Below are 24078 nucleotides of genomic sequence, written 5' to 3' on the forward strand. Positions count from 1 at the left end.
TGCCAACCTAGCAGTTCGAAAGCACACAGTGCAAGTAGATAAATAGGTACCACTCCAGTGGGAAGGTAAATGGTGTTACCGTGCGCTGGTCTGGTTCGCCAGAAGTAGCTTAGTCATGCTGGTCACATGACCCGGAAGCTGTCTGCGGACAAACGCTGGCTCCCTCAGCCAGTAAAGTGAGATGAGCACTGCAACCCCTGAGTCATCCATGACTGGACTTAACAGTCAGGAGTCCCTTTACCTTTACCTATGTAGGAAGTTGCTTCTGCAAGGGGCTCTGGAGCACACCAGAGCCTACTTTGGCAACAGAACCCTCACTCTACTTTTCTCCTTTGAGATTTCATTGTATGTTTTTGGCACAGTCCTAAGAGCAGAAAAACTTCTCCAAAATTCCCAGCCCAATGCAAAGCATGTTGCTTCTGAGATGGGCCTGTAGGCATGTGAAATGCACCCAGTGCTGCACAGTTAGAGAAGAGTGCAGACTATTTTTCCTTCTGGGATGATTACCTTGGAGGCAGCTACAAGCTGAGCTGTGCTGGCTGCGATTTCGTGCGAACAGACAATCAGTTCCTCGTATTTGCCTGTGTGTAGGACAACTTTATCCGCAGACTCTCTGAAGCGGGGAGCAAAAAGACACAGGATTAGTGAAGCCAGGTGCGGCTCTGCATTCCCTTGTGTTTCAATCAACAAAGCAAGTGGCTTGGAAAAGGAAGCCCAAGCAGTTGAGATACCTACACAAGCTGTGTTGCTCCCCATCCCACAGCTTTAGAAGCAGAGATGAGTCCCTCGGTCCAACGAGAGTTCTTGGCATAAAACTCCTGCGGTGTTGCTGCCCCCTAGTGTTCCATGAGAGATAGGACACTTAGCTTTCACAATAAGGCTGAGCTTTATTTGGTAAGCAAAACATGCTTCAAAATGGAAAAGGTGATGCAACTCTGCCTGGAAAACACACCCTCTGGTAGCTTCTTCAAAGACTGGGCTGGCAGGTGTGCTTACTGAAAGGACACAAATGGGTAAACAAAGCCGCCTTACACTGGGGACAGATGCAAGTGGTGGCAGGAAGTCCTAGCTCAGGGATTAGGAGGAACATGGTCTAGAACTCCCATCAGTCCCAGCCAGCACAGCCAATGGTCAGGGATGGTGGCAGTCCAGCAACGTCTGGAGAGCCACAGGCTCATAATTCCTGGTGGAAGTGGTTCCCCAAGCAGAGGCCCTGGTGGGGTGCTTAATACAGGTCTGCAGCAAGAGTTGTTTTACTAACTCAAGAGAAGAGAGGGAAGAGGTGGGGTCAGGGGAGTTCCTTCTCAGCGTTCTTTACTCTAGAGCAGCTTTTTTTCAACCTTGGGTTCCCAAATGTTGTTGGACTACAATTCCCATCATTCCTGACCACTGGTTCTGCTATTTAGGGATGATGGGAGTTGTAGTCCAACAACAGCTGGGGACCCAAGTTTGGGAAACCCTGCTCTAGAGCATGGATGGGGAACTTCTGGACTTCCAGGGCTTGCTAGATTCCAACTCCTATCAGCCCCAGCCAGCATAGCCAATGGTCAGGGATGCAATAAAAACAGGTTCTCTGGTAGAGAAGGAAGAGGCATTATCTGAATAGCATTTGATATAACTTTAAATGCTTCATAGAGGCCACAAGAAAACAGACAAAACCATTACTTGGGAGTCTTCAATCTTAAGTAATGATGTGACACAAGGAGCTGGTACAGCCTACATTTCCAGGCTCCTCCCTGCCAGATGTTCAGTGCCCCCCCCATACTTTTAATGCAAAGGAAGAATGCAAGGTTCTTTTTGAACAGCCTCACCCTTCCACTTTCTACTATCTCCTTCTGTAAATGTGTAGATGTCATCACAAGAAGCCTGATTGCCTGAAAGAGACAAAAACAAACCACTTTGTTTAAAAGAGGGGTTTCCCTACGGCTTTAGGGATTCCAGTACAACAATAAAGACCCTCCCCTCCAGACACAGTACAATACTTCTGAAACTTCTCTTAGTGGCAATGCTAACCTGAAATAAAAGGTCATGCCGAATATCTAGAGATCTTAACAAAATCGAAAATTCTTTCTAGTAGCACCTTAGAGACCAACTGAGTTAGTTGCTGGTATGAGCTTTCGTGTGCATGCAACTAACTCAGTTGGTCTCTAAGGTGCTACTAGAAAGAATTTTCGATTTTGTTTTGACTATGGCAGACCAACACGGCTACCCACCTGTAACTGGATCTAGAGATCTTGTTAACCATGCAGTGCTGAATACCCTCCCGAGGTCCAGCCATCTGGTAACAGCTGGGTTTTTCAAGTACTTAGCCGGGGCTTTAATTAATTACAAAGGCACTCACCTTCATCAAGTCTGTGCAAGAGTTCAAGATTCTGTGGGAAACAAAAAAGAAGATGCTTAACTCTCCCAGTGGATGGATTAAGCCCTCCAATTTGGAAATAACATTTTAAATAATGATGATTGTATTGTTGTTTGCATCTACACTACTGAGGGAAACCAGTTTAAAACCTCTTTTCCTTGTGTGGTTTCTCCCAAGGAACCTTGAAATTGATTCTCTGAGGGTGCACTATAAACAAAAAAGCATGGGGGTGGTTATTTCACTCTTCTCTTTGTTGGTGAATTGCTTCAATTCTTTCACCAGGCATCACTGCAATGCTGTTTGTGTTACGATATAAAAGAGGTAAACAGCCAGCACTATAGCACCATCTACTAGGTAAAGGTAAAGGACCCCTGGATGCCTAAGTCCAGTCGGAATCACTGATCATCTCGCTTCACGCTGAGGAAGCCGCCGTTTGTCTGCAGACAGCTTTCTGGGTCATGTGGCCAGCAGGACTAAACCACTTCTGGTGCATGGAGGACCGTGAGGAGTGCCAGAGCACACGGAAACACTGTTTACCTTCCCACCACATTAATCTACTTGCACTGGGGTGCTTTCGAACTGCTAGGTTGGCAGAAGCTGGAACAGAGCAATGGGAGCTCACTCTAGTCATGTGGATTCAAACTGCTGGCCTTCCGATCAGCAAGCCCGAGAGGCTCGGTGGTTTAGACCACAGCGCCACCTGCGTCCCTTTACCATTTAGTGACAGAACACTGCATTAGGACCCAAGAACATATTGAAGGGGGAAATAATCATGCACACCAACAGCGTCTCCTTCCTTAGTTATCTACAGCAAAGCCTCTTCAGTTCTCTGGAACTACACTACACTTACTGCACACAAACAAAACAAAAGGCAGGCAAGCTAAACCATGGGAGAAGAGACCCTTCAGTAAAAAGGAATTGCCTCTACAGCACAGCAAGAGGTTATTCAGTGTAGCAAAACAAACAGGAAAACTCATGCTTCAATTCAAATGCTGAGTGCTGAGGGTTCAGCCTGTGCCAACAATACTATGCAAATCCACATGCTCAAGGCAACAAGCAGTGGATTATTGCTTTTTATCCTCACAACAACCCTACAAGATTAGCATCTTAGATCAGGAGAGATAACTACTTTCCCAAATATACCTTCCATATATACCTTCAGGGTGAGCTTCATGGCTGAAAAATGATTTGAAATGTGATTGTATTGAAAACTCTTCGAATAAAGAAATACAGGTAGCAGATAAGAATGTAAGAACAGTCCTGCAGGATCAGGCCAAAGGCCCATTATAGTCTTCCAGGCCTACAATATTGTTTTTGAGGTGAGATGACCATAACTGTATGTATGCATGTATGTATGTATTATTATTATTATTACACTTAATATTTTCAAAATCTCCAAGTGGTATTCCAAGTGTGCTCTCTCCAGGTCCCTGGCAAAAGTCTTTCCTATCTGTGTTACCAGAAATTCTTTTTTTAGCTGGAAGTGTTGCAAATGAATAAGAAATGTAGCCCAAGCATAAACTACATCCTTGTGGATCTTTGATCCTGCAGACTCACCTTTCATTTACTTCTAATTTCACACCAGAACTCTCTATTCTGGCCTGATTCATCATTTCCTGCAGAAAAATCAAACAGAGCTTCATTCAGTTGGGCATCACCACAGGCCTGTAGTTAGTGTCTAATTGACAAAGGTCCTCCTGGTCATTATAGCAGCCAGCAAGATGCTTCAAAGAAGCCGTTAAGCAGGACAATGATGCCGCCCACCCCCAACCCCCTCCATTTAGCTATTGGGACTAATAGCCACTGACAAGCTTCTCAAACATGCCCAATCACCTTTTAAAGCCACCAACCAACCACTACATCTTGTGGCAGCGAAGTCCACCTATTAATCATTTATCTGGGTAATTTATATTTGTTTGTTTCATTTAGGTAAATTATATACTGCTTGACATGTCAAAGAAAATTGCTAGGCAGTTTACAGCATCCTAAAAATATCACAAATAACATGTCAAACAGTTGTGTATTGAGCGGAGTTGTACTCTCCTTTTGCCACTCAAGTACTTCTTCACCCATATGACACCTGCCCATTTTATTAAGTTCAACCAGTGCTATTTTTCTAGAAAAAGAGGTTCCGAACTGAGTTCCGTCTGAAAAAAAGCCCCAAGTTCAACTACAGAGGCTCTAACTTGACTGCCTACAAGTGCTGTCAATTAGGGTGGTGGGGAGAAAGGACAGGGTCTTCTTGGTGCAGCAGAACTCCCTTCAGAACTACCAAAAGGCCTTCAAACATGTCTTGAAGACATATTGGTTCAGTCTGCCTTCCTTTAATGTTTTTATGCCACTGATTCTTGAATCTTGGTACGTTGCTTACTATTCTGGGTTTTTTACCACTCCAAATGTACTTCAAGTGGATCTACTTTAGTTGCACACTGCCTTCCCTAAAAGGTTCACTATTAATAAAACAACCAACCAAACAGGTTCATCTCACCTCTATCCTCCTGACCGCGTCTTCGATTGCAGCAGAGGTGGAGGCCATCTCTTTGTCAACCATGTCGCCAAGTTCTTCTTGCCGGATGTCTAAGCTTTTGGGTCTCAATTCCTGGTCAAAAGAGAAAGAGTCCTTAAAGGAGACACTTGGTTCAAATGGAAAACAGAAGAAGAAGAAGAAGAAGAAGAAGAAGAAGAAGAAGAAGAAGAAGAAGAAGAAGAAGAAGAAGAAGAAGAAGAAGGCGACATAGTTGTGTTATATACTCTGCCCAACTGACTGGATTGCCCCAGCCACTCTGGGAGGCTTCCAACAAAAATACAGCAAACTACTACTACTACTACTACTACTACTACTACAACAACAAACATTAAAAGCTTCCTGAAACAAGGCTGCCTTCATATATCTATGAAAAATTAGATAGTTGCTTAACTCTTTGACATCAGCTGGGAGGGCATACCACAGAAAGGGCACCACTGCCAAGAAGGTTCCCTGTAACTTCACTTCTCGCAGTGAGGGAACTGCCAGAAGGCCCTCGGTGCTGGACCTCAGTGTCCGGGCTGAACGATGAAGGTGGAGACGCTCCTTCAGGCATACAGGGCTGAAGCCATGTAGGGCTTGAAAGGTCAACACCAACACTTTGAATTGTGAAGAACCTGCAGCCCTCCATTCAGTTTTTTTTTATTCCAGCTCCCCTTAGCCCCAGCCAGTGTGGCTTATGGCCAAGGACAATGTAGTTGAACAGCATATGGAGCGCTGCAGTTTCCCCACCCCAGGATTACACAGTTAGCTGCACTTTTACTGAAAGAAACCATTAGTCAATGGACACAAATTATAAGGAAGGAGGTTCCAATTAAACATTAGGAATAAGTTCCAGACAGGTAGGTAGCCGTGTTGGTCTGCCATAGTCAAAACAAAATAAAATAAAAAATTCCTTCCAGTAGCACCTTAGAGACCAACTAAGTTTGTTCTAGGTATGAGCTTTTGTGTGCATGCACTCATACCAAGAACAAACTTAGTTGGTCTCTAAGGTGCTACTGGAAGGGGTATCTGAAGAAGTTCCAGACAGTGAGAGTCACTCAATAATGGAATGGACTCCCTTGGAAGGTGATGGTCTCTCCTTCACTGCAGATTTTAAAGAGAGGTTGGATGGCCATCTGTCAGAGGTTCTTTACTTGTGATTCCTGCATTGCATGGGGTTGGACTAGATGATCCCTGGGGACCCTTCCAACTCTTTGCCTCCTCACTGCCATGGCCAAGTTAGGGAAGTGTAAAAGTACACTAATAAGCACAAACTGTGAGATTACAGTGTTCCCCAATGGATTTCCCCACTCCATTCCTCAACTTCATCTACCTGTCCCAGCTGAAGAACTCCCTGCAGCATCTTCCTCACACCTGCCAGATCTGCTTGTCGGAGAGACTGTTTGTCTTTCAGCTTGCTCAGATAGTCCAGGCTCTGCTGTCCACAGTCCCTGCAGGTTTCAGTCAATTCTGGCAAGAAGAAGAAAATAAAATAAAAATTAAACATACACACACACACACACACACAGGAAACTAGCAAAGACTGTGAGAAGCTCAGGAATAACCTCATTTTTTAGCTTTCATCGGAGGAGCTACAGGAGAAGCTTTTCAGAACGAATATGTGGAAGTCCTGAGGCTCAGGGAATGCTTTGGGAATAACAGATTTTGAAAGATTGTGGGAGCTATGAGGATGTTGGCCTGATCTGTAATCTGGATAAGAGACCACTGCAAGCCCCAAGGAAGAGCAGAATTCGTTACACACATTTTTAAAGGGAATCCCTCAGAAATGTGGATGCTATTCTTGCACAATGACCATGCTTGTGTCTCCTTATCCCCATAGTAAGTTCTAGGATTGTCACCCAATTACAGAAGCCTTCGGTGCTAAATTTATGAGTTTAGAGACTGATGAACATGCTCAAGTTTGCACACAGTAAACACACCTCCTCTGTTTCCAGCGGCCACATGCCAGCAGTAGGCAAAAGTGGGCAACAGAAGAAATGTGGTTTTTTTCCTTTGTATGGTAGGCTTGTTTCTACACATTCATGCCTCTCTCTATCCTCCCAGCCAGGTATCCAAGAGGCATTCTCAGAGATCAAGGGCAAATTCCAGCCAGGCAAAAGTTGCCCCTCCCTTTTTTAGAGGATTCATGAATGGATTGCAACATGTCTGGCTAACTCAAGAAGAAAAAGAACAGACAGCAAAGAGGTGCTTGATGTCTCCTGGTCCTTACACACTGGGTTCCAATCATTTCTAAAAGCCAGGTTTCGCATTCAGGAAAATCGTGAGAAAAGAGTTGTATCACTTCTGAATGCAGGGGTGGGGGAAAAGAACCTTTGCAAATTTACTCACTGTCTGCATGATCTGTGGGCGCCAGGTGGGAAGTGGCACTGCCATTCACAATGGTGTCTGCAGTCAAGTGGGCAAATTGGGCCAGAGCACCAACCAATCCGGTAACATCTAAGAAACAAAGAGAAATAGCAGGGTGGAAATCCAGAAGTGGATCACAGGGATAACCCGTCTCATTTGAGATAAGCCAAGCATGGACACTCCCCAGAGTGGCAGCATTCAACTAAGCACCACAAGGAGCAGAGACCCTGAAGGTTTGTCCAAGTTAAATGTAGGTTAACCTCAGTCCAGCTCTTCCCCCAGTTCTCCTCCCTTCTAACCCCACTGTAGCTAAGAACTGTGGCCATCCCATAAGAACATCAGAAGAGTTCAGGGGCCAAAGTGCTCAAGATCACTATCTTTGTCATTTGGTCCAATTTCATTTTATACACAAAGACAGCAGCTCAGGAATATCAGGTTAAACAAGGCTATGCAAGTGTCTGGGATTAGTACAGTTCAAGGTATTGTAATCTTCTGTTTTGAAATAACAATTTGTAATTGTTTCAATTCAGACCATGGAAACCTTTGCAATTATAGACTACACATCCTCTTCCTCTTGATATGTTTTATTTTTGACTCCACAAATCACACAGCTGTTTCCTATACTTTATTGGCAATTGTGACAACTTAATGGGTTTTTTAAAAACTATTTTTTTCTTTCTTTTTTTCTGTAACTTGCTTGTTGTTATTAAAATTCAATGCAAAACATTTGAGAAGAAAAAAGAATCAGAAGAACCCGTCTGCTGGTTCAGGCCAAAGGTCCAGCAACCTGGTTCTCATAGCAGCCAGGCAGGTGTCTCTGGGAAGCTCACGGAATGCACAGGCTTAACACCTCCAAGACTGGATAGCTCATGAGCAGCAGGGCTTTGCAGCTGCACCTTTTATTTACTCCATCCAAACTCATCCCACAGACCTACCCCCTCCCCACAGGCTTCCTGCTTAGAACTTATACCTAAAAGTGCAAGGATTAAAAATCAACCTGAAGCTTTACCACTTGGTGAAATGTTCCATGTAGTCACCAGGCATTTAGCTTTCCTTTTTTGATGAGGGGGTTGGCGAGAAGCATTTGAAGAAAAAACATTTGTGATGGCAGGAGAGGCACAATCTGTCTTTGCCAGCAACACCAGGCACCTACATTCCTACCCCGCCCCACAAGTAGGAGAACTGCAGCGGCAACCCAGCAACGTTTACCTGCCGGGTTGGACAGGTAGCGCCCATGTCCACTTTCCACAGCGTTCACTGACTCCAGTGCTGCTTGTGCCCGGCTGATGAGGTAATCTGCAGAGAGAAAAGCAAGGGCAGAGAAGGAGGCCTATGGGAAAACAAGATAAAATAGAACCTCATGCAGGCGCCTTTTGTGCCTTGGAAGCAGAGCCAGCTCCAGCTTGAAGGAGCCTCAGCTGCCCAGGTTTCCCTCTTACATCCCTGGAGGGGGTTATGGGGCTCAGCCCTGGTGGGATTCCTTGGCAGCGGCAGTGCTCCAAGACAGGTAGACAACCAGGTCTGGGGCAGCTACCATTTAAATGTCTCACAATGGCCTCGATGCAACATCACTTGGGACATTGAAAAGACAGCTCTCTCAGGCCTGGTTGCTAATTGCAGTATGGGGTGGGGGCTGGATTTGAGCGGAGGCTAGGACGGGCATCCCTGGGAGGGCCTTGGCCACTGCCTCAGGATTCTGAAGGATGCCAGGCTTGTTTGAGATGTTTACTCGAGGATTCCTGCACTGTTACAAGGGACAGGAACTTGCTCTTCTTAAAAAATAGGTTAAGAAAAACAAAACAAAGCCAAGCCACTTTCAGATTCATCCATGCCCTTGGACCTTTAGATCCCTACCTGGTGAACTGGTGCATCGGATGTGCAAAGGATCGTCCAGCTTGGCAATGGAGTCCTGAATGATGGTCTCGGCCTCCTTCACTGTCCCTTGCAGGATGCTGAATTGCTCCTCCAGGAGTTTCTGCTGCAGGTTCTGTTCCTGACCTTTCTGTGGGATTGGTCCAAAGTGTTTAAGTTAACGGTGCCCTCCTGGGACCCACATACTCACTGCTTTGTCATGATCCAGACTGGGCAAAGGAGAGGCCTACAGTGCTGCTAACTAGCTCCCTCTCTCCATTGCTCAGCCCGCTGTTTCCCTTGCCTTCCCACCCCTAACCAGACAAAAGCTTTCCAAGGCTCAGTTGTGCCCGGTGCCTCCTGGGGACTGGCTAGGAGTCTGATGGCAGGTAGAGCCAGAGCCAATGACAGGCAGAGCCAACACATTCTAGTGTTGCCCCCGTTCTCAAATTGACATCTGTAATGGCAGTACTGGGCGGAAGGAGCCCTTCCAGACATCCTTGTTGTGCATTCATGATGGTTTGTGCTCATGATAATACAAGGGTGGTTATACACGACCCCATTTTCAATACTGTTCACACCTACAAAAGTTTCAGGGCAGACATCCTGCTTCATTTCCAATCAGTGCATGTCCTGCAACCTTCTGCAGAAATTCCTGTAACTTTTCATGCCACAAATGTTCTAGGGGTCCTTTTGCCTCACTTTTGTTGCCCTACAGTGCAGGAGCGCCCCTCAAGACAACAGTAATGCAGGAGCAGTGGGGAAGCATTGCAGAATGGCTAATAAAGCGGAATGAAGTGTGGATTGTCTGGTATAAATTCACCACTAATGCTCTATTATTGTGTCAATGACATGTTTCAGAATACACTAGCAAAATGCACCATTCTGGAGGAGCCGTGGGGAGGAGGAAGCCAGGATCATCCCCTGGGCTGGTTGGAGGTAAGCAGGCAGGAGAGATCTGCCCAAGCACAGGCTGAGTTGTCAGGGCAGCATGGACCAGCCTCCGCTGCCAAGACCTCGTTTCTCCCTTGAGTACCTTTTCCAAAAGCTTCCCTTGCAGCTCCTGAACTTCCTTGACTCTCTTCTCTGCTTCCTGGCTCAAGAGCAGCTCCTTCTCTTGGATCAGGCCCTTTGTCGAGATGAGCTCACAGTCCTTCTCGCTGACCACTTTCCTCAGCGTCTCCTTCTCGGCCTGGAGGGCTTCCAGTTGGGTGTTGAGGTCTGAACCAGCCTGCATGGAGGACAAGGGAGCTGCTGGCTCACAGCTTCATCGCCCAGCTCTCCCGCTTCAGCTTGGCCCCACCCTCTCAATCACCTGCCCCTGCTAATGTGGTTTTTCACATGCTCATTGTCCTCTTCATGAGGTAATTTAACCCAAGAGGGTTAAATGACTTGGGTGGGAAGGCTTAAGAGGAGTTTCCTCCACCTAAACCACACGGACACTGCAAGAGGCTTAACAGGTGAAGGATTTGAGTTACAAACCTCAACTTTTGGTGAGTTTGGGACAAGAAAAATGGGCTGCTTTAGTCCAAGCTCGTTATTATAATAACCTTCCAACAATTTGGTGCTCCAAACAAACACCAGATTGAGTTCCTCTTCCATCCCCACCCCTTTTTCTTTTTACATCACGGCTTTTTAGATTGCAAGCTTGTGTTATTTCTAACGATTTCCAAGCTGCTCTGTGAGCCTTTACAACTAAAGAGCTACATATAAATGCTGTGAATAAAATGGAAAAAAACAGTAAGCAATAAACAGTCTAGTATCTGGGCACATCAAAAGCGTGAGATGAGCTTCTCTAGAGAGTAGTGGAGAGGGTTCTTAGGGGAGGCACAACCAAAGCACCCTTAACATTGGGAGAGGGCAAGGTGGGCCACCTAAGGAAAAGGACTGTGCACAGCAGGGCAGCAAAGTGGAGACAGATGCCTCATAGCTTTTTGCAAGACAACACACAGCTCTTTTATGAGAGCTCCCTAATATTTTTATATTTTTTTAATGCTGGCTTTTATTCCACGTGGATGCTGTTTTAATTTGATTTACTTCAGGATTGAAATCCCACTTGACTATAACTACATGTGCTCAAGGCGGCATACAAAGTTACAAAAGATAGTAAAGGTGAAGGTAAAGGGACCCCTGACCGTTAGGTCGAGTCGCGAACGACTGGGGTTGTGGCGCTCACCTCGCTTTATTGGCTAAGGGAGCTGGTGTACAGCTTCCAGGTCATGTGGCCAGCATGACTAAGCTGCTTGTGGCGAATCAGAGCAGCGCACGGAAACACTGTTTACCTTCCTGCTGGAGCAGTACCTATTTATCTACTTGAGCAATATAATGCAAACTGATATTACCCCTGTTAAGACTTTTCCCGGGAAAATCAGAGGCTTACTATGTCAGGTTCCTACTGGAAGACCGGATAAATGATAGAACATTAGCAGTGGCGAAGTTTCTATCGGTGGTGGCAAGAACAAATGATCTCTCTTCCTAAGTCTGCACATAATGCTTATATAACCCGAAGGCGGGCTGTCAAAACTGTGTGCCGTTTTATAATGAATTGTTGGGTCTCTGGACCGTAATAAAGATTTTATTTATTCTTTATTATAATGCAAACACATTATATAATTTTAATATAATATAGTTGTCAGCTGACTTCAAAGTTTTCTAAATTGAAAGGTGTCTTTAAAAAAAGTTATACATAAATCATACTCGGAGCAGACCCACTGAAATTCATGGATCCAAGTTAGTCATGCCTATTATCGCCAATGCGTCTACTCTGAGTATAACCAATAAGGAGATGTCCTGTATAAAAAAGGTACCTCTCAGTGGCTGATACATCAGAGAACTCCTCAGTAGAGCCAAGCATCATGTGGGAAGGGGGCACCACTGCAATATTTTAACCCTCAGCCCCGCAAACAACCCCAGCCTGCATACCTGCTTGGAACGGCTGAGTGACTGCTGAAGCTGAGCCAATTCCTCTTTCTTAGATTCCAGTTCTCTCTTCACCTGCTCCATCTGCAACATATGATCTTCTAACTGCACAGAGGGAATCAAAGAGAAAGCACATCCTTGTAAACATGTGCAAACTTTTCAGATGCCTCTGGGCAAATCAAGGTGGTGTGTGGCTGGGTTCTTAACACCACTGCATTTTGCAGTGCACCTAACTGTGCCCTCCAATATCTTTTTTTATGTTAACAAGGGGGGGGGACAGGAACCAGGGGCTTGGCACTATAAACTTGGGACTCAAGCTTGCTGAGCCATCCCTCAACTATGTCCCGAGCTGTGCCAAGTCTCCATGGTCACATTCACACCATACCATTAAAGCACATTTAACACACCCTGCTTCTCCCCAAAGACTCCTGAGACCTGTAGTCTACCCCTCACAGGCCTACATTCTCAGCACCCTTAACAAACTACAGTTCCCAGGATTCTTCGGGGGGAAAGTCAGGTGCTTTAGATGTTTTGTACCAAACATTATCTCACGGGACATCTCAGCCCACCCCTAGATCAAAACAGCTACTTAACATCTTCTGAAGGAGGAGAGCCCTGCTCTGTTACAGGGGAAGAGAGATCAAAGCAGCAAACCTTCATTTCTGACTCCCGTTTGACTTGATCCATCTGGAAGGCCAGCTGCTCCTTGACTAGGGCAACCTCCTCTTGGCTTTGTTGGGTAACTGTCAGCTGCTTGGCCGTGTCTGCATTCTTGGTATTAAAAAACATCAAACATATTTTAAGTATCATTTTGAGATTGCAGGGGTAGTCTGCATGGTGCCGGGGTCCCTTCTAATTCCTGGGGCCCTGGAACCAGCGAGTACCATTGTTAGTATAGCAAAATAAGTTGCTCTGTGCCTGAGGACAAATGTGTAGGCCACAGGATGGTTGTGAGAAAGGCAAAAAGCCAGAGTTGTGTGTGCGAGCTGGGCTAGAAGCAGGCAGAAGCCAGAGACTTAGAGCCATGCTTGACTACTGCTAGAACCGAAGGCTGTGACTAAGAGAGAAGCCAGCCCTTGTGGGTTGTGAATGCGGAAGTGCCCCTCCCATCTTCTCTTGCATGGCAAATACCCATGGAACAGTGTGGGAAGTTGGCAGCCAACACTGTCATTACCTTTCTCAGGAGCTCTGCATGTGTGTTGATCAACTCATTGTGCTTCTCCTTCAGCTTGGTGTAGCGCGTTTCTGTGGCGCTGGCCTTCTCTGGGAAAAGGAAGGAGATTGTCATAAGCTGCATTCTCAGTCCAACTACTGAACCTTGGAAGCCATGGCGGGCGACTAGCTGCCTAGAAGAGACTGTCCCAAGCAGCCTGTATGACTGCAAATGGGTTGTGGGTCCTGCCTTACAGATGACCGCCAACAGCTGTTCTAGCTTTCACAGGCTGCAGGACCATGAAGAAGTCAATTTATGTCATCAAAAACTGCTTCCCGCTGGTGGTGTGTTTGGGGTGGGTGTGTCAAAACTCAGGCAAAGCACACATGCTTTTTATGAAGATCAGCAGTCAGCAACATTTTCCAGTTAAAGGGACACATTCCCTTCTGGGCAGCCTTCCGCATGACAGTGGTGGCTGGGGCCAAAGACAACAGCAGGCAGAGGAACATATGTGAATCTCTACTTCTGTACAGTAGGCTAGCTTCTGCACACCCCTCTCTATCCTCCATTCAGAGAAGGAAGAGGCAACATCAGAGCCCAAGGTCCCATTCCATAACCTGGTAGAAACACTAAGGGTTTGAAGCAGGGCCAGCGAGGGGCATGGCCTGGGAAGAGATGGTGTGTGTGGGCCTTGGGGTAGTTCCAGGGACCAGGCAGCAAAATTTGGAGAGCCATATCTGGAGCCCAGGCCTGAGGCTCCCCATCCCTGAGGTAGACAGTGCCAAGTTCACATTCCTCAGCACAATAAATAGGATTTACTTATTATTGCTGTTTGAAAAGCACACACAACCTGCTTTCCAAAGGCACCACCTACTTTCTGCTTCCAGGTAGAGCCCTCGACTCTTGTCTCCCTCCAGCTTTGCCTTCTGCAGTCTTTCTAGCTCATCCCGGAGCTGCTCGTTGTCCACCAGGGCCTTCTGCTTCTGCTTCCGCTGCTCTTCCACCTCTGCCTCCAGGCTGTTAATCTGGGCCTTCAGCTGAGTGATGTATCTCTGAGCCTGAGGATTGCAGCAAAACACATACAAAGCAATGGCTATAATTATGACAGCTCGTGTGTTACCTGCAGGATCAGAAGCAGGATGCTCTTGTGCTCCCCACATAGGCACCTTGCTGGCCACTGTGGGAAGCAGCAAGAGTCAATGTGGTGCAATGGTAAGAATGTCGGCCTGGGACCAAATCCTTACATGGCCATAAAGCTCACTGGGTGCCAGCCACCAACTCTCTGCTGTATTATTCAAGGCAAGCAATGCTCATTTAGCACGTGACACACAAAATCTCACAAGCACCTCTCCCTACTCCCTAGCAGTAAAAATATAAAATTATAAATAATTATCAGTTTACTTCCTTTTCGTAGCACCCAAAGTAAGACATCTCACTTTGCCTACATGCACACACACACACACACACACACACACACACAGTGCCGCATGTTACCTCAAGCTTAATCCTCTCCAGCTCTGCTCGAAGAAGATCGACTTCTTTCTTCAGGTTTTCAATTTGGAGATCCCTGAGGGTTAAAGAATGCTCTGAGTTGATGTCGTATAGTGATGAAGAGCTATGAGCTCAAGGCCTCTAGGGCAAATCTCTCCTCTGCTGCAAAGGCTTCAGGGCCACATCAGAGCCTCTCCTTTTCTTTGTCTCAGCCTCAAACCACCCACCTCCTGCCAGCAATACTGGGATAATAAATGGGGTCTATAACCAAAAAGTTGCAGTATGGAGCACCCCCATAAAGGTTCAAGGTGTGTCCTCTTCTAGGGCAGGGAGGCCAAACGTTTTATACCAAGTGGGCCGTAAGAGTACTTTGACATGGAACATGTGGGCCACTCATTGCCTCATCACAAGGGGGGTGAGTGGGTGGGTAAGGCCAAAATCTGATGCCCCAACCCCCACAATCCTTGTGCTGCCTTCCCAAAGCCAGCTAAGTGAGGCACTGGGCTTTGGGGTCCCTTGCACCTCCCTCCCAAAGCTGGGAAAGTGCCAACTAGGCTTTGCAAAGAAGGAGGAAGGACTCTAGGACCCTGTCAGAACCCTCGTGCCTCCTCCCCAAAGCCCAGAGTCTCAGGAGGGCTGGGGGGTGGGGGCATCCACTGTTGCCAAGGGCCGCCAAAAAAAAAAGGGCTTGAGGGCCAGCTGCACATTGGACCACCCTGTTCTGGGGTACTCCATTTCATCTCACCACCACCCTCCAACAGTCATCCAATATTTTGCACCCACTGACCAGGTTCAGCTCCCACTAGGCTGTTCTGCTCCACATGCTGCCTGAAATTCCACAAATGTCTGCAAACCTTGCGTGCAAACCATCAAGGAAATATGTCTTCCTTGGGTAATGGGTTTTACTCTTTTGGCTACATAAACAGCAGCTCTGAGAGATACTAGTATATATGATAATACTGATCTACTTTACAGGACTGTTAATGCACATACACCTTTTTCTGTTATTCTGTTAAATAGTCCGAATGCTGCATAAATGCTAAACCTCATTATTAAGATGCCAGCTTAAACACACACACACAAACACTGATTTTGCTGATAAACTCCCTTACCTATCGTCTCTTATTCCATTGGGTGGTCCAAAAGTCTGTTCAAATATATCAGACACATTCTGCAGAAACAAATATTAAAAAGATGGACAATGAAGGGGATGATTCATGTTTATGCCTATATGGTATAAATGCTTTGTATTCCTAGGGAGATACAGCATTACATCATTTTATTTATCATGTATCTACAACTAAATAAAATGCACTATTGCACACGGAACTGTTTCTGCAGCACACCTGAGATCAATTATGCTTCTGAATGCTTCACTGTGTGGAAGTACTGAGATGCCATGTAAGATGTAAAAGAATAAGCCATGGAAATGTCAGCCTGGCCCTTGAAACAAGTGCCTTCCAACCCCTGCCCCCCGGCCACTTTTGCCTTCCCTGAGAAAGTGGGGCTGCACCACACACTGACGCTATTTTACCATATGGGGTGGGCAAAGGTGTCTTTATTTTTCTTCAAATGCTGTGTTGCAGAAGCCAGAGCTGTCAAGCTGGATTCCAGCTCTTACTGGGAAGCCCACATGACCATGCATTTTGCCTCCCATGAAAAGATGCCAAGCTGGAACACCCCTGGCCCATGCACAGCCCTCTGGGTTCTGCAGGGTTCCCAGACCTGCGCCTCCCAGACTGGCCCTGGCAGCACTTCCAGCTTGGCCTGCGCACATCATCACATAGTGAGCAAACATCAGCAACCAGGAAACAACTTACGAAAGCAAAGCTCCATTTGGAATACATTGCAATCACTGCCAAGAGTTTTATGTGTCCAATTTTTACAGCTTTGTAAATGCATTGCCCAAGCACAATGGCCAAGTTTGTCTCCTGGCTTTATTCCAAGTGCAGTCAGACACATCTCTTTCTTTTCTTCTTTTTAAGCTTAGCCATCCTTTCAAATTTGTAAGGCATTTACAAGTCAGCTAAGAATAGCATCTTAAAACAAAGAAAGCATAACTGGGCGATAGATTAGGTAAAGAATATCAAATACAGCGAGACTAATTGGGAGACTTTTTTATTTAACAGTGAGAATGTTTTAAATTTTGGAGATTATGTAAAAAATTCTTTTGCTTTTGTTTTTTCTTGTTACTTTTGTAACATTTTTCCTTTTGTTGTTGTTGTTGTGGTGGTGGTGTTTGTCATTTTTGTAAATGCTTTTAAACAATAAATACTAATTAAAAAAAAGAATAGCATCTTAAAATCATTTAAAAACTACTTTTTATAGGGAAGGGATGCAGCTTGGTGAGAGGCTGGGCATCTTTTTTCCTCTACCCACTGCACTTCATCCAATTCCTACTCTTTTTCAGATAATTTCTTCCCCTTAAAGCAAAATGGTGTGGTCCCACCCAACAAATGCACTAAAGGGGGAGGGGAGAGAATGGTCTTTTTCCAGTTCCTACAGCCACATTCCCTCATAAGCAACCTCTAGTGGGGGCAGGGGCAGTCTTTGGTAATCTTTCATAACATGGCTCCTTGTGCAAGGCCAAAATTGTGTGTCTCCCCCCACAATGGATCTTCTCAATGTTGTGCTCCCTCAGCTCAGCACCTGTACAGCCCTGATTCCAGAGCTAGTGGGGGTGCACCTAAAAGTGGTGGGTGGAGCTCACCTGTTGCTCCACAGTCGGGGCTGTACTGATCTCAATCAGGTTCTCTGGCTCTTCGTCCTCAGGGGCTTCTTCTTCTGGGATCACCACAACAGGCTTCACATGCTCGGCCAGGGCTGATGCCCGCAGAAAGTTAGGTGGGTTCTAATAGAGGAGGAACAAAAGGAGCCAGGCACATTTACAGTGCAGGTGAAACTAGATGGCACCCTCATAAATGCAGCCTCACAAATACACACCCAGAGATTGGATTGAGCAGAAAGGTGCTGTCTCCCTCTCCGCCCCCCTCTCACACACAGTGTATTTCTAGGGTAAACTGGCCAAATTTCAGGAAAAGCTTTACAAACAGTAGCAGGCAGGGGCATTGGTAGTGGGTGGCCTAGCCCCAGATTGTCAGGGTTGGGGAGCGGGAGGAGAAGGCAGAAGAGCGACTGTACCTCAGGCAGCCGCGGGATCTGGATGAGCCGCTTGAAATACAGCATGTCCGATGCTCTTTTGAAAAAGCTTTTGAGGCTACAGAGAGGAGAGGGGAAACAGAATTGTCAATACAGAAACCAACAGCAAGGTGGTCTGACTCTTAAGAATGCAAGAGGAATCCTGGTGGATGAGGAAGGGACCATCTACTCCAACTTCGTGGTTTCCACGATGGCCAACCAGAAGCTGTGTGTCCAAGAAGCCCACAAGTAGGGGTGGTGTTACCATCTCAATGGCGAGCTTAACCACAAAGATTTCCATTCCATCATATGTGATGTAGTTCAGCCCAGGCACAGATTGAAAAGCAGGCCACAAATCATTACCTGGTTTTCACCAGAGAAGGGTGTATATACGCTTCTTTTAAACTTACTTTTCCCTCCTATCTCTAAAATAATGTTTTACAGTGCAGTCCCATGCATATTTATTTGTTGTTTTAACGATTGCTTTTAAAATATGCTTTTAGCTGTAAGCTGCCTTGAGTCCTGTCCGGGGGAAAGGCGGATTACAGCTAAATACAAAAATAAATATAATTCTAATTATTATATTACCTGCGGAACTGCTCGTGGAAACGGTCACGATGCCCTTGCAGCGTGTCAGCCGGGAGACCTGGGGAAGACAAAAGAAAGGAACGGGCTGTCCAAGACTTTAATGGACCATTTGCCAAGAAAGCACACCCAGGGGTTTGAGCCAGAGAAAAGCACACCTGGCACCCAAGCAAGGCTTTCACAATCTACTAGGAAACTAGGTAGTGACCTTATGCCGAGTCAGGGCATTGGTCTATCTAGCTCAGTACTGTCTACACTGACTGGCAGCAGCTCTCCAGGGTTTCGGTCAATGAATGTTCCCAGTTCTACGTGAATGTGCTGGAGATTGAACCTGAAGCCCTCCACATGCAAGGCAAATGCTCTGCCACTGAACTGCAGGTTTTGAAAATTTGGGTAAGAGGAAGAGAAGCAGTTTTGGAAAAGTCATGGTTCCGAAACCAGAGGGCATGGCAGCTATTCCGAAGAAAAGCTCCATTTAGCTCACTGATGGTTTTAGACCCTAATTGGAGATACCAGGGATTGAATCTGGGACCTTTTGCATGCAAAGCAAGCACTACGACTAAGCTTTGGTCCTTCTGTTTTCATCTTTAAACACATACAGTGAGTTGGATTCTATGATTCCCAGAAAGGAATGTGGCCTTCTGGCTGCAAATCTTTTATTGCCTTTACTCTTTTATCTTTTCTAAAATGCTTTGAGAGTATTTTTAAACAATCAAGCAGTGTATAAATTTTATGAAATAAATAATATGGCTGCCCCCACCTGACTCAGAGTAAGGCAGCATCATATAAGCATTTAATGTCTGGCTGTTGGAACTCTTAAGGAGGCACATCCTTCACAATCAAAACAAGCAGGTCTTTTCAGGCTTCAGTTTCTCCCTTGCATGCCCTCTCTTTTTACGGCTTCAGCAAAATTAATACAAATCTGGCCAAGTGTACGCAAATATGCTTAATGATCCCCCGGCTTTCCTTAGCGTGGGACTTGTGCAAAACTTAAAGACATATTTAAAGGTTAGACCTGTCCTTCTGGGAACTGAATCCTGGTCTCTGATTTCCTGCAGAAAAGCCAATGGCAGGATATATGTAAGCTCCCTAACGGAAGGTGGAATGAAAATCTTTGAATGCTGGTTCGCCCTTCGGGAATCCCTTTTTAAAATTAAAAAGAAGAGAGAGAGAAAGGCCACTGTAAAGAAGGAAGCTAGTGAAGAGAGGTCAAGGAGGGGAAGAGGAGATAAATATCAGCAGGGATTTCTCTCACATACACCACCAAGACAGATGTTATTATTACCCACATTTGAAGTAAATTCTGTCTCATTGTGGAATACAAATAACAGGCTCTACATAGCCTTAAAGGGCAGTCTGTATCTTAACCGCCATTTTGTTGGACTCCTGTTCCCACCAGTTTAACCAGCAGAGTCAGAGATGATGGGACCTGGAATTTAGCAACATCTGGAGGGCACTAGGTTGGGAAAGTCTGAACTATATGGTTTATTGGTTGCGAGTGTTATTTATGGCTTTGCTTTTTTTAAAGAATACTATCTGTAAGCTCCATTCAGAGCCCATTTGTTTGGCAGAAGAGCCTAATATGAATGCCTAAAAAAATAAGAGGTAACCGAAGGCTAAAAACTTTGAGCTGCTAGTATGGCACAGCTGCTATGCTGTGAACTGTGAAATCTTGAGTTCAAATCTCACCACAGTTGTCCCACCAAAAAATAAATTAAAAAAAAATTCCCACATAGCATTAGGCAAATCATTCACTCTCTCATCCTCATACTCTGCAGAGGACACACTGCAAAGCTGTTCTCCAGCCAAGTATATGTTGGTGAAAATAGCATATAAAAGTGCAGAACATTAGAGGAAATCACTGCAAAAATGAGTGTATTAGGTAAAATTGTATTAAAATGTGTATATCTGGAGAAGTGCACACTAAAATGATGAATTTTCAAATAAACCAAGCAAACTGATGTGGAAAGGGAGGAAACCAAGCTTAAGCCTGTAAAAATGAGAAAATGACTGACTGGTCCATCCTCAGAACACAGACCTACACTTAAAATTAAAGACCATGATGCTCAGAGCAGATAGATGTTCAGCTCAGGGACTAGTTTTCAATAGTGAGCTGACAGCTGACCCTTCCACACACCTGATTCTCCCACCCCAGCCCCCCAGCTATTTTAATTTTACCAGCCTAATTTAGAATGGGAGGGGAGCCTTTTTGTTGTTATTCTTGCTATTGTTAAAAACCAACCAGAAAAACCCAGAAAACACGGATAGAGGGGAAAAAAGCAGAAGAATAATATCCAGGTGCTTAAAGGAAGATTTAAATAAAGAAATCAAATTTTCTTCAAGCATTTGGAGTCTGCTTCTTCTGATTTTTCCATTGCTTTGGGGAAGGGCCAGAGCTCAGCAGTTAGTGGTACAACATCTGCTTTGGATGCAGAGAAGGTCCTCCTCGGTTCAATACTCAGCACCTCGAGGCAGAGCTGGGAAAGACTTGGCGCCTTAAATCCTGGAGAGCCGCTGCTGGTCAATATGGACAATACTGAACTGGATAGGCCCATGGTCTGACTCACTCCCTATGTAAACTACTGGGAGCAGCAGCAGTTGGTCGGGCTTACCAGACAGCATCACTGCAGGGGAACGGTCAGCATGGTGCAAATGCACTGTTGAAGCCAATCCAGTGCTCCTAACAGTGTGTTTGCACCGTGTCAACCTTTCCCTCTCAGTGAGCCGCAGTGACAGGAGGTGAGGTAAGCCATGCGGCCCAGGGAGTCAGAAACCCTATGGCATTTTTTAACTGTGTGGGGGTGTGTGTTATTGTTTCTGTTTGTTATTACGGTATCTATTTTTGTGGCTTTATATTGTAAACTGCCCTGTGATTTTCAGATGGAGGGCAGTATAGAAATTTAATAAATAATGATGATGACGATGATGAGTACTTATCTACTGCAATCCATCTGGTGATTTTCCAGCAGACCCCTATCAGCTTTCTGCCCAACCCCTCCTTTTTATTGAGGAACCTTCGCTGGACATCTGAAGTCCTCCAAAACTTCCCTGATCAGAGTGCAAAAACAACTTGAACTTGTGAGCCCAGGAAGCTGCCTTATACCAGCTCAAACACTTTGCTCATCCAGAATTGTCCACTATGACTGGAAAAAATCAACCAAGAGAACTGAAATATTTTATTACACCATATGCTTTCATGAACTAGAGTCCATCTCAGCAAATGCATGAAGTGTAATCCTTGGTTGCATTCACACATGCACACACACAGTGATAAGGGATGAGGAGAGTCGTAAGGAGGTAAGGTCAGAGAAAAATTAAATACAAAAAGTACAGAGAGTGAGAATTCAATGAGAGGTAGAATGCAGTGACAAGTGATAAAATAATCGAACTGGCAATGAGGAGTTAATGAACATCTGTAATGGGAAATGAAACCACTGTCCCTGCTCAGCCACAAATGAATAAGAATTTAACTTCTTTACAAATTGTAGTTTAGCAGTTTCCTTGTTCAAGTACGGTCACCTTAAGAGCAGTGGCAACATCTTCTGGTAGACTGAAACCTTCTCTAACTGGCTGGTGAATTTCTGGTCAGTCTCTTTCCCATCACCTGAGATTCTTTCTTTAACTGGGAGACACCAGAGACAGAACCAGAGAGAACAAACCTACATGCAATTCATCTGCCCCAACAACTGAGCCATGGACCCTTCCCCAAATGTCCCAGAACTGCACCTGAACCATGGTATGCTTCCACGCCCCCACAAGAGCGACTTACAGGAATGGAGATTGAACATCAGCTTCACAGTGTAATGGTAGAGGTGGCTGCAGTCTTGGATCACTTGAATGAGGGGAGCCAGCCGGCACTGAACTGCTGACATCTGGGAGACAGCCATGGAGGTGTTGAGCTGTCTGAAAACTGAACAGAGGAAAGGAAATTTCAAATACTGATTTGAGGCCTGTTTTTATTGCACTTTATTGCCTTGAGTATCCTCTATGGATGGAAAGCTAAGACTGAGATGGTGCCTTTAATAACAACAAATACAGCTGCTGCTGCTGCTGCTGCTGCCGCTGCTGCTGCTGGAGGATTATTGGAAGGTCTCTGGATACCCCAGTATCTGTGTGCATGTTCTTAGAATCATAGAATTGTATGTGTGCGTGCTTATTTATATGTAGGTTTAAAAATTAAACTAGAGATTCAAAATACTATTTTATACATTTTGGCTTCGACCTTCCTCAGCTAAAACATTTAATTAAACAGCATTCTCTCTGTTTGTGTTTGATCATTTATTTTTCATATATTATTACTTAGTGTTTGACAATGTACTTACAGGAAACAGGGTCTCTTCGTCTGCTGTTTGGCTGCTTCTAAGATTGTGTGTGTGCATATACATATTCTATATCTCCAATCAATTAGTCCTAAACACAACTAAACAGCACAGCAAACAAGTTGGCAGTATATACACCTCTGTATGTGTGTGCCTGTGCATATTTAAATAAAACCAATGACACATACACATGCTTATGTGCGTAATAAATAAAAATCAAATGGTAAGCTTAAGTGAACTTTGCAGCTTATATAAAATGGTGCATGCTTCCACAACTGCTGTAACTAAGTCTAGAAAAACAGATGTAAATCTTCTAAATAAATAACCCCCCTTGTTCTGGGGCAGTATGCCTCCAATCGCCAGATGCCAGGGACAAAACACAGCAGTTGGCATCCTCCTTCACACCCTGCAGCGAGGTTGGATAACGTATTTGGCCAGTGGAGGCTGGTCTGTTATGGCAAAAGGAGCCCTATCAACATCAATCTGCACTTAATCAGTGCTCACCTGCCTGCCTTCTTGGTTGCAAACGGCTCAGGGGGTGACCTTGATAATATCAGCTTCCTCTTTAGTCTCGGTATTGCCCATGTAGAACTTGGCAGGGAGGAGGGTGGGGACCAAACTAGAATTTGTTGGCTCTGCCTGTGATTGGCTCTGGTTCCTCCTGCTCCATTAGTCCCAAAGAGCACCAGTCACTACTTTATTTGGCAGATGGGGAGGAAAATCCGTGGGGGCTTTTGTTTGGAATCCAGCAGGGAGATTCCTAGTTTCTGAAATTGTTTACATCTGAGGTTATAAAAGGCATAGGACAACTGGCCTGATAAAGGAACCAGTGTGCACCGGAGGACTGTGATTTCCCTGTGACTGAACTGGCAGCTTCAGCTCCTATCACCTTTGTTTACTCAGGTTGCTGCTGGGTAGGACCAAGCACAAAGCTTTATCATTAACTAGGAGCACACACAGCTTTGCCTGGCAGCAGAAAGAATACCAGGTCATTCAAACGACTCAGAGCAGCACAGTCATGACCTGCAACAGCCCAAGGTAATGCCACATGTGGAAGTCTGCAATGAGAACATCATTGCCTTGGTTCCTGCGGAAGAGAGGTTTCTGCCTAACATTATCATAGCAAATAATATGCCCTGATGGCTAGGAGGAGCTTAAATCTGAGAGTAGTTTCTGAACCTGTCTGAACATAAATACTGTAGGTTCTAGGTGAACAGAGGGCACATCCACTCTTGCCTTTGCTCTTTCCAGGCATGGTTCATTATTTAAAACTCCATGTCCAGGCACCCTTTCCTCCCCTTTTTTTGCTCTGGAGCTTTCCCTATGAAAACCCACTTTTTAAAGCTCAATTGGAGCAAACATTAAGCTGCGGAAAACCTAAATTGACCTT

The 24078-nt window shown here is 45.3% G+C and overlaps 1 protein-coding gene across 2 annotated transcripts in view; it reads right to left on the minus strand.

Annotated features, from left to right (window-relative positions):
- The window catches only part of HIP1R (huntingtin interacting protein 1 related), a 63272-nt gene that overhangs the window by 6334 nt on the left and 32860 nt on the right, over positions 1–24078 (minus strand). The window contains exons 8-28 of one of the 2 annotated variants that reach the window (XM_033174773.1): positions 22139–22279; positions 18373–18430; positions 17788–17863; positions 17357–17497; positions 15759–15817; positions 14650–14722; positions 14030–14213; positions 13177–13265; positions 12657–12773; positions 12006–12107; positions 10120–10314; positions 9087–9234; positions 8442–8528; positions 7215–7322; positions 6199–6335; positions 4848–4958; positions 3917–3975; positions 2342–2372; positions 1812–1874; positions 736–836; positions 508–613 (exon numbers count right to left, since the gene is read on the minus strand). In XM_033174773.1, the coding sequence (XP_033030664.1) occupies positions 508–613; positions 736–836; positions 1812–1874; positions 2342–2372; positions 3917–3975; positions 4848–4958; positions 6199–6335; positions 7215–7322; positions 8442–8528; positions 9087–9234; positions 10120–10314; positions 12006–12107; positions 12657–12773; positions 13177–13265; positions 14030–14213; positions 14650–14722; positions 15759–15817; positions 17357–17497; positions 17788–17863; positions 18373–18430; positions 22139–22279 (2186 nt within the window). Of the gene's footprint in view, positions 1–502; positions 614–735; positions 837–1811; positions 1875–2341; positions 2373–3916; positions 3976–4847; positions 4959–6198; positions 6336–7214; positions 7323–8441; positions 8529–9086; positions 9235–10119; positions 10315–12005; positions 12108–12656; positions 12774–13176; positions 13266–14029; positions 14214–14649; positions 14723–15758; positions 15818–17356; positions 17498–17787; positions 17864–18372; positions 18431–22138; positions 22280–24078 lie in introns of those variants that run through there. The other variant, XM_033174774.1, reaches the window with a different exon arrangement.

Source organism: Lacerta agilis, chromosome 17 (genome assembly GCF_009819535.1).
Source record: "Lacerta agilis isolate rLacAgi1 chromosome 17, rLacAgi1.pri, whole genome shotgun sequence".
Lineage (NCBI taxonomy): Eukaryota > Metazoa > Chordata > Lepidosauria > Squamata > Lacertidae > Lacerta > Lacerta agilis.